Source organism: Sycon ciliatum, chromosome 3 (genome assembly GCF_964019385.1).
Source record: "Sycon ciliatum chromosome 3, ocSycCili1.1, whole genome shotgun sequence".
Taxonomy (NCBI): Eukaryota; Metazoa; Porifera; class Calcarea; order Leucosolenida; family Sycettidae; genus Sycon; species Sycon ciliatum.
The window spans coordinates 42414638-42425555 of NC_088645.1; the positions used below are offsets into that span (position 1 = coordinate 42414638).

The 10918-nt window shown below is 50.6% G+C and overlaps 1 protein-coding gene across 1 annotated transcript; it reads right to left on the reverse strand.

Annotated features, from left to right (window-relative positions):
* Positions 1-2866: 2866 nt before the first annotated feature.
* LOC135813108 (uncharacterized protein K02A2.6-like) lies at positions 2867-7174 on the reverse strand. The gene has a single exon (XM_065326326.1). The coding sequence runs from the start codon at positions 7172-7174 to the stop codon at positions 2867-2869; it is 4308 nt and encodes a 1435-aa protein (XP_065182398.1).
* Positions 7175-10918: the final 3744 nt, after the last annotated feature.

The following is a 10918-nucleotide window of genomic DNA, read 5'->3' on the forward strand; positions in this document are numbered from 1 at the left end:
GTAACTTTGGCGTCTCTCAATGGATTTGAGTGAAATTTTCACAACACACTCCACTATGCTGGCCATCTGGACATGATTTCAAAGTTGTTGCGCCTCACTGACAGGCTTTCCAGGCCGAAAAACTCAAAATTCCGCATGGTGCCACGGTGTGCGAACTGCGAGCCACCCAGGAGCCAAAAAACGCATTTACAATGTTTTCACATTTTCTTGCCCATTCTGTCCGTGCGCGGGATTGTGTGGAGTGTGTGGTAAAACCTTCACTCAAATCCATTGAGAGACACCAAAGTTACGGTCAGTTGAATGCCATATGAAATTTACGACCAGGCTGCTACCTTAAGCTGATAGCGCAGTGCAATAGGACAAGGGCCATATCAGGTGTGTAAGACGGAAACATCATAGTGCCAAGGGAAACCAAAAACAATCAGATGTTAGGAGGATGGCAGATGTTAGGAGGAACACATACCATTTTTGTCTTACGATGATAAATTGCGTCTTGGAGTCATTCAGTTTGAGACCTCGGTCACGTAGGTACTCTCTGATGACAGATATGTCAGCAGAGAGATCATCAGTGAGTTGCTGCAAGTTCGTGCCTGCCGTATACATAGACTCCAGCTGCAGGATTCCCATCCATACCAGATGACAACTGGCCTGCCTGCCAACACCCGGAATAGCTGTCTCCAAGGATTCCCTGCTTGCACCGTTGCAACATGGAATGCCCTGCCACCAGACCTGTTCCACCACCCACCCGCCCAGCCCCACATGCAAAGCTTTAAGAAAAAGGTGTACCGTCACCTTCTTGCTCAGGACTGGCTCTCTGCTACTGATGCACTTTGAATCTGCTCGCCAACGCTTTCCCTGTTCTTATTAGTGTTCAGCTGCTTATTACCTTATAACCCTGCTGCCATCATCACCAATATTCTGATTCTCATGCACATGTCCCAGAACCTGCTATCCTTCGCAGTTCCCATCACCAAGAGCACCGTGCTCTTCTATCTCCCAGCTCTCTCTCTCTCTCTCTCTCTCTCTCTCTCTCTCTCTCTCTCTCTCTCTCTCTCTCTTTCTTCTCTTCTTCTCCCCCCCCCCCCCATCTCCCGATAATTATTAGCCCCCGTTTTCTTTCGACGCGTTTGCTGTGCAGTGAAGCCGAGACCCTAGGTCGGTGGAGCACATCAGACCCCGTCACCACGTCCACGATTCATGCCTGCGATGCTGCACCGCTGCTTTGCATGTCATGTCTAGGTTGGACTGGTCATTACTTCATCGGCATTCTGATGTTGATGATGCCATTGTCCTGTTTGATGCTTTACTACAGTCAGCATTCCATCGTCATCTGTTGCCTTACAAAGTTATTCCGCGGACAGGAAACTACATTAGGCCTCGTCCTACTATGCGGGATGCATCCCGACCCTGGATCACTCCGGACCTCAAGTGTGCTGTGAAACTGAAGCGAGATTTGTATAGCATTTATAGGAAGTATCCAACCAGTGAAAACTTCATTGCCTTTAAGCGCAAGCGTAACGAAGTGAAATGTTTGTCACGTACCCTCCATCGTCAGTATGTACAGTCGGTTCATGCCACCCTGTCTTCCCATGATCGCCCTAGTCTCCATCAATTTCTCCGCCATCTCCGTAAGAACTGTAGTCGGGAGCCGATCCGATCAATGACAGCTTCAGACGGCACGGTAACAACAGATCCCACAGACATAGCAGACATATTGAACACGCAGTTTACGTCGTTTGGACTTCCTGACGACCCTACGTGGCCTATACCACCACTCACCCCTTCACCCTCAATACCTGCGTCCCTCCTATCATTGTCGACTGGTACAGCCCAAGTGAGGAAATATCTCCGTAATCTGAAAACTGGCAAGTCCCCTGGTCAAGACGGAATTACCAACGAAGTTTGGAGAGCTCTTGCTCCGTCTGTTGCCTATCCTGTGTCAATTATCTTGAATATGTCATTTCGCGAAGGGAAATTCCCAGCCATGTGGAAAACTGCGGTAGTCGTGGCCACCTACAAAAATAGAGGACCACGCACCACCCCCAGCAACTATCGCCCTATCTCATTGCTCTCTACTTTATCAAAAGTGTGCGAACGTGTTGTATATGACATCATTTATGATCATGTTCGCATTTCACTTTCGCCAGCACAGTCGGGCTTTTGCCGGGGTGACTCCACCAGGTACCAGGTTACCCGCCTCGTGCAAGACATCCACACCGCCCGGAACGCCCATAACCATGTTGGTTTAGTTTTCTTCGATCTCGCAAAGGCCTTCGACACTGTTTGGCACAGGGGTCTCTTAGCTAAGCTGCGAACAGTATATCGCATTGATGGCAAGGCTATCGGCTGGCTCTCATCGTATCTCTCTAACCGACATCAGCTTGTACGCCTCTCAACCGTGTTGTCGGAGCCTTTACCCGTTACTTCTGGAGTCCCCCAGGGTTCAATCCTTGGGCCACTGCTATTTCTCCTGTATATTAATGACCTCCCCGATATTGCCCCTGGTGTCAGCCTTTTCGCTGACGACACAGCTCTGCTATGCTCCAATGCTTGCCCTATACGCCTGCACGAAGCCATGCAAGATAGCATTGGGAAAGTGATACGTTACTATTTATTCGTGAAGACTTGGGAACAGAAACAAAACATGTCATGAGAAAGAACAACAGGAAAAAGAAGCACACTCAACTAATCCGTGTGTGTGCGTGCATGCAGTACAACTATGACGTAATGAATATAGATACACATCACGCCCCTTCGAGATGTTGCGAAACCTGTGACAGCAACATATCTATCATAAATAAAACAAAATGAAGAATGAAAACAACAAAGCAGAGACAGCAGAAATTGACATTAGTGATCAAGAGTGTCAATCATAGGACTGTCCATGATGCGAACCAATGTTTAAACGCTGGGGTGGCTTGCGCTGACGTGCGCTGCGGCGGGACGGCGGCGGCGGGGAAGAGGCGTCAGCAGCAGCCGGTTGGACAACAAGCGGTGCAGGCACAAGTGGGCGATACGGACGCAGGAATCTGCGGTTCCGCCAATAAATGCGACCACTCGGCAACTTCACTAGGTAGTCCCGATGATTACCGACAGCAACAATGACCCCACGAATAGACCACTGCTTGGTGCGCGGATGCTGAACATCCACGTGGGTGCCGAGGCGAAGCTGCGGCAACGAGCGACGAGTTGACGACTTGTCTGTGACGGCATCGTCGGATGGCATGGCAGTCTCATCACGTGTCGTCGCTTTGGAGAGCCAGGATGAATCAAACTCCTTCCAATGTGCAATGACGAATGACTGGAGAGAGCGGCCATATAGGAGCTCAGCGGGGCTCTGACCAGAGGAGCCAGGTGTGTTTCGCCATTCCAGTAGCCCTCGGCGGAAGTCATCTGTGTCAAGATTGCCATTCACGGTTGTCTTGGTGATAAGACGCTTCATGGCTTTGACAGCAGCTTCGGCGTGCCCATTACTCTGCGGGTAGTGGGGAGAGGACATGACATGGTTTACCTGCCAGCGCTTACAAAACTCAGCAAACTTATGCGAGGAGAACTGGGGACCACCATCTGTACACAGCACAGCAGGAACACCAACATCAGAGAACCAGCGACGGAATGCTAGTATCACGTCATGCGATGAGGTGGTGCGGCCAGTACGCGCGACACAGGGCCAACCGGTCAAACGATCTGCATACACAAGAAAGTCGTGACCTTGACAAGTGAACAAATCGGCAGATGCACATTCAAACGGGAGTGTTGGGGTTCGGTCGTTCAGCAGGGGCTCAGCTGGCTGGGACGACTGGTGTTCGCGGCAAGCAGGACAAGAACGAACGAGTGTATCAATGTCCTTGGTGATACCGGACCAGTATACAAGCTGACGCGCACGAGACTTAGTACGCACTAGGCCTTGGTGTGAAGCGTGGAGGTTGTGCAATACCTGAGCACGCAATGATTCAGGAACAACAATGCGGTTGCCCTTCAACACAATACCATGGTCGACGGAGAGATGCTCACGTCCATTCCAGTACGCACGTAACGGAGCAGGCAACTTCTGCTGGCGATCAGGGAATCCAGTCAAGATACACTCAATCAATGACTGGTACATGGCATCTGCAGCTGCAGCTTCCCGCAGCTCTGCAACCTTGAGATTCGCATTCGGCTCAGTGTCAGAGTGCACCATGCAGATCTGAATGCTGCGGCAATGAAGCGACGGGGCTTCACCAAGCTCATCAGTGGTGGAAGGAATGCCAACAGGATTCCGGGACAGCGCATCGGCGAAGGCATTTTCAGAACCTTTTCGCCAATATGCCTGCAGCTGATAGGCTTGGAGCTTGAGGCGTAATCGTAGAAGACGCGGGTTCTCGATCTGATCCAACGAATATGAGTTGATGATCGGAATCAGGGGCTTGTGGTCGGTGACGACTTCAAATGGCGCACCAGACAGGTAGATGCGGCATTTGCGCACGGCCCATACTACAGCGAGCATTTCCAACTCGATGACAGCATAACGTGTTTCAGCATCAGACAGGTAGCGGGATCCACACTGAATAATACGCCACTGATCATTCTGCTTTTGCCAAAGCACGAATCCGAGACCTCTTAGAGCGGATGCATCGGTTTCAAGCCGGAGGTCTTGACCAACTTGATAGAAAGCGAGAACCGGAGGAGACAAGAGAGCTTCCTGTGTCCGTTCAAACGCTGCAATGTGGCTAGCGTCCCACATGAACTCACGGGAGGTCTTGAGCAGGCCACGCAGAGGATTGGTCAACTCGGCTAGATGTGGAGTGAACTCGCCACATTGGTTCACTAGACCGAGGAACGAACGGAGATCGGTTCTGTTGGCGGGTACTGGAAACTGGCGAATACCGGACGTCTTATCATCGTCGACGACCCAGCCATCAGGCGTGACATTGTAGCCGCAGAAATGGACACGTTGCGTACCGAACACAAACTTGGCGGGGCTGAACGTGATACCATGCTCCCTGGCGCAGAGCAGAATCTCGCGCACGTGGCTGACATGCGACAGAAAGTCGTCGTCGTACGCTAGGCAATCATCGACTACCTTGCCGAGACGCGGGATGGCAGAGAACGCAGCATCAGTGCGCCGGTTGAACTCATCCCCAGCAGATATTAGACCCTGCGGGTTCCGTAGATAACGATATCTGCCGTACGGGGTGATAAACGTGGTGAATTCCTGAGCAGTGTCACTGAGAGGAATCTGCCAGTAGCCGTGCCTTGCATCGAGCTTCGTAAAGAACTTAGCAGAGCCAACTCCAGAGACAACGTCACGTGCCGTATGTACGGGATGCGCGGGACGACGGACTTGGTCATTCAGCCGCTTGAAGTCAACTGTGAGGCGCTTCTCAGTGCTGCCCTTCTTGTCTACTATGACAATCGGATGGCACCATTCACTGGGCTCCGTCACTGGTTCAATAATCCCGTCGCTGACCATGCCGTCGAGCTGAGTCTTGATCTGGTCACGGAATGCATACGGTATTGGTCGAGCAGTGTGCACACAGGAAGGCTTAGAATCATGCTGTAGCTCAATTTCCATTGGCGGACCTTCCATTGGCTTCAGACCGGAATCCGAGAAAACGTCAGCGAACTCTTGCAGGAGCTGCTCACGTGTTCGCGCTAACTCAGCATCACTAGGATGAGCGCATGACGAAACAGCTGCACAGATCTTGGGTGAAGATGCACCCTCGTGTTCAGCGGTGAATTGGACTGGCCAATCAGGTGGGAGAAACTTCAGCGCACGCAATGAGGTATGAGAGAGCAGGGCATCGTGTAGACCCTTGTACACATGGATGACGGTTTCATGCTGCGTCTCACCGACTCGTAGAGTCGCACGTATCTTGCCCAGGTTGCGTAGCGGCTCACCGGTCACAGCCTGCACACAGTCGTGGTCGTCATCTAAGTTCTCGACGAACCCACCGATCTGCGTGAGGTGCTCCTCACCAATGGCATCAACGTCGCTGCCTGTGTCTGGTGTCCAGGACAGTTGGGATGGCTGATCCTCTGTTTGCAGCATGGTCGAAACAGGTACTGTGCGACGGTCCACGCGAGACGCACGCTGTAGCTTCAGCTGTCCAAGCTTGGCAGCAGAGCTAGTCTTCGGCTGTTTCTGGCTCTTGCACATTCGCTGAAAATGCCCAATGCCATGACAGGAGTTGCACTTCTTGCCCTTGGCAGGACATACAGATTTCGTGTGGTCAGAACGACCACAATTTGGACAAGTGGACTTGGTCGCACTTGACTTAGAGTCAGCTGGCTTGTGACGTTTCTGCTGCTTGTACGCCGACTGCTTGGCAGCACTTGCCTGGAGGCCAGGACTGGGCATGTGTGCCTTGGTGTGGTATGCTGCTTCCTCCGTCCGACAGAGGGTGACAGCCTGGTCGAGCGTGAGACCATGAGTTGCGAGCAACTTGTGCCGCGTCTCATCGTTCCGCACACCAATTACGACGCGGTCGCGCAGAGATTCCTCCTTGAGGGTACGGCCGAGGCCTTTGCACTGCGCACAGCAGCGAGCATCACACGTTCCACATAGGCTGTGTGACAAGAAGTCGCATGCACTTTGTAGTTCACACAGGGCTGTGTAAAACGCATCAAATGATTCTCCAGGTTGCTGGACACGCTGGTAAAACTCTATGCGGTCCAACAGTGGATTACGTTGCCGTCTGATATACGCCTGAATGCGCTCCAGCATCAGGTCGACGTCAGCTGAAGCTGGTATGCAGATAATATCCTCTCGGATAAAACGTCGCAGCTCCTCATCGAAACACTGACGGAGTGTTGCCACTCTGGCCTCACGAGCCTGGCTGGCCAAATGCTGGCAAACACTAAAATCTCTCCAGCTTTCAACGAAGGAGTGAAAATCAGCCAGCGTCGCAGACGACAATAGGTGTGGGCAGGAAACACTGTTCACTGGCCGTGGTGCTGAGGTCTGCGAGGTGGACTGAGCTGGTGCTGAGGGCTGCGGAGTGAACTGAAGCTGCGATGGTGATAGCGACCTGCTCTGAACATTCTTGAACAGATCTTGCATCGCCTTATCACGAGCCTCAGCTGCACGCATCTGCTGCTCCATAAATTTCATCAGGACACCCATTTGAGATTCCTGCTGTCGCTCGGTCGCGGAGGACAGGTCAAATCCGGTATCGTCCTGTGATTGTTCCATTACGATTAGTCACTCGTCCACGAGTACGAACAAAATACACTACTAAAATAATTCAACTGAGACAGAGTTTCGATCGCGGAAACTACTACTTCATACGGAAAAACCAACTGGGCCCGTGCAAACACTACAAGGTGCGGACACAAGGCACGGACACAGGAAAGAACAAGTTCACTGCGCCATGATACGTTACTATTTATTCGTGAAGACTTGGGAACAGAAACAAAACATGTCATGAGAAAGAACAACAGGAAAAAGAAGCACACTCAACTAATCCGTGTGTGTGCGTGCATGCAGTACAACTATGACGTAATGAATATAGATACACATCAGAAAGTTATAACCTGGATGCATGATTGGAAGTTGCAGCCAAACGTTGATAAAACGGCAGCTATGTATGTTTCCCCTTCTCCCCCTTCCCTGCCACTTTGTTTCCCTTCTTCAAGTGTTGCTATTCGTATTGTTGAAGAGCATAAGCATCTTGGCGTTATTATTGACTCTAAATTGTCGTGGTCACCCCATGTGCAGTATGTCTGCAAGCGCACAAGCTCCAACCTTGGGGCTCTTCAAGCCCACTGTAGACATCTTCCTCTTTCTTGCAAACGCTTGTTTTATCGTTGCTATATATTGCCCTTACTTGACTACTGTGATACTGCTTGGTCTGGCATAACTACTACTGTATTGAACAAGCTAGAAACCCATAACCGCATGCTCCTTAGAATCTTATTTTGCAAAGATCGTCGCTTTCCCTCCGCTAGTCTTTACGAAATTGCCAAGATCAGTCCCCTTTCCACTCGACATAAGTACCACCTCTGTGTTCTCATACATAAAATATTACTAAATAAAATACCCTTGCATATGCAGGCTTATAATTGGTTCTCCGAAACACGGAATACCCGGAACTCACTCAGTCTCCCACGCGCTGCCTCCACCCTATTCACTAGATCCCCGATCTTTGCTGGCTATGTGTTTTGGGCAACATTACCAACGCAGGCCAAGACCAGCACGTCGATGGATAATTTTGTTGCTAAAATCTCTGCTCAATTATAGGTTTCATGTATATCCTGCTGGTTTGTCTCCTCCTTTGCCTTCTTTGCTTCTTATTTTGTATTCTTTTATCTGTTTTACTGCTGTGGTTGGCTTTCACCCTTGTCTCAGTTTTATTGGCCGTCATCATGATGTGCCATGAGATAATGATATAAATACAAATACAAAAATGATTGGAAGCTGTGGCCTTAGTAAAAAAAAAAAAAAAAAAAAAAAAAACACGTCTGCAAACTGCCGAACCTTACTCGCGATTGCACAAGATAGCAGAGGTCGGACGGATAGGTTAAAGAGGGCAGGACCCGGTGTTGACCCTTGGTATACACCTCTTGTACGTGTGTAGTGTTCACCTTTCTGATACTTCGTGACTACTCGTTGGCGACGGTGAAATAGGAAACTAGCTATCCATTGCAGTGCAGTACCACCCACACCAATAGAGAAGATTCCTTGAAGAAGGGAGGCGTGATTGACTATATCAAATGCTTTGCTGAAATCGAGAAAAGCAGCGACTACAAATTGGCCCTTGTCTAGACATGCTTGCCAATCGTTTGTTGTCGTGGCTAAAAGATCTTCGCTGGAATTCTGCTTGCGGTAGGCGAACTGTTCTTTCGACAACGCGTCCTTGCTGGGGCAGGGGCTCCCGATCTTGTGGGTGAGACTATCCTGGTGAACGTTGCTGAAATGTCTTTGACTGAGGCATGGAGCTCATGGTACACAGTTGTTCTCTCAAGCAAAGAGTTGATGGTTTTCCACTGTAGCCTTGGGTTGCGATTGTTTCGAGTCTGTTCATTTTGGAAATACGCAGCTTTCTTTTTTCGCATGAGGAGTTTGCTTTCGCGCCTTAGAGCACGGAAAGCCTGAGTGAGACGTTGATCACCCGATCTCTGTGTCATTTTCCTATGCGCTCTTTTCCATCGATAGAGCAATTGCCTTAGTTCACCGACCACCCAAGGAGAAGGTTTGTATCGTGGTGATGTTGTGGTGGTCGTGGTCGGACAATGCTTGTCGAGGGTGTCAGCTATTGAGGTTTGGTATAGAGCAATGTGCTCGTTTCGAGTTGTTTCAGATGGCAAAGTGTTGTTAATGTGGAGAGCAGCCAAACGGGAGCTAATGTCGTCTTGGAATTGTTGAATGCTTATCGCTTGAACTGGAGGATCACGAATAGTAATTCGTTCCTCATTGAATGTTTGTCTGATGGTAGGTACGTGGAGAATGACAAGTTGGTGGTCAGATACGTCGCATGGTTGAACGGAGCATGTGATGGAATGAGTTTGGCAAATGATCAAGCAGGTTAGGTACTAGTGCGAGATCAATGAATGGTGGAGTTGTTCAATGGTGGAGTTGCTCAATGGTGGAGTTGCTCAATGGTGGAGTTGCTCAATGGTGGAGTTGCTCAATGGTGGAGTTGCTCAATGGTGGAGTTGCTCAATGGTGGAGTTGCTCAATGGTGGAGTTGCTCAATGGTGGAGTTGCTCAATGGTGGAGTTGCTCAATGGTGGAGTTGCTCAATGGTGGAGTTGCTCAATGGTGAAGTTGCTCAATGGTGGAGTTGCTCAATGGTGGAGTTGCTCAATGGTGGAGTTGCTCAATGGTGGAGTTGCTCAATGGTGGAGTTGCTCAATGGTGGAGTTGCTCAATGGTGGAGTTGCTCAATGGTGGAGTTGCTCAATGGTGGAGTTGCTCAATGGTGGAGTTGCTCAATGGTGGAGTTGCTCAATGGTGGAGTTGCTCGGCTGCTTCGTGGGAGCGAGTGCCACATTTCGTAAACTGTTATCGCTGCAGAAGGTTTGGAGGTGGGTGTGGTGTGGGTGACTGTAGTTCTGAACATTGACATTAAAATCACCAATGACTACTGTGTGCATCCTGAGAATAATACTGATGTTCTTTACTGTATCAGTGACGTTCTGCCCGCAGATGACCAGCGTGGACGGTGATCTGCACGCAGCAATATGACTGGCGTGGACGGTGATCTGCATGCAGCAATATGACCGGCGTGGACGGTGATCTGCATGCAGCAATATGACTGGCGTGGACGGTGATCTGCATGCAGCAATATGACCGGCGTGGACGGTGATCTGCATGCAGCAATATGACCGGCGTGGACGGTGATCTGCATGCAGCAATATGACCGGCGTGGACAGTGATCTGCATGCAGCAATATGACTGGCGTGGACGGTGATCTGCATGCAGCAATATGACCGGCGTGGACGGTGATCTGCATGCAGCAATATGACCGGCGTGGACGGTGATCTGCATGCAGCAATATGACCGGCGTGGACGGTGATCTGCATGCAGCAATATGACCGGCGTGGACGGTGATCTGCATGCAGCAATATGACCGGCGTGGACGGTGATCTGCATGCAGCAATATGACCGGCGTGGACGGTGATCTGCATGCAGCAATATGACCGGCGTGGACGGTGATCTGCATGCAGCAATATGACCGGCGTGGACGGTGATCTGCATGCAGCAATATGACCGGCGTGGACGGTGATCTGCATGCAGCAATATGACCGGCGTGGACGGTGATCTGCATGCAGCAATATGACCGGCGTGGACGGTGATCTGCATGCAGCAATATGACCGGCGTGGACGGTGATCTGCATGCAGCAATATGACCGGCGTGGACGGTGATCTGCATGCAGCAATATGACCGGCGTGGACGGTGATCTGCATGCAGCAATATGACCGGCGTGGACGGTG

What these genes read in the sequence shown, in the direction of transcription:
- LOC135813108 (XM_065326326.1), bottom strand. Translation starts at nt 7,174, where the DNA reads ATGGAACAATCACAGGACGATACCGGATTTGACCTGTCCTCCGCGACC.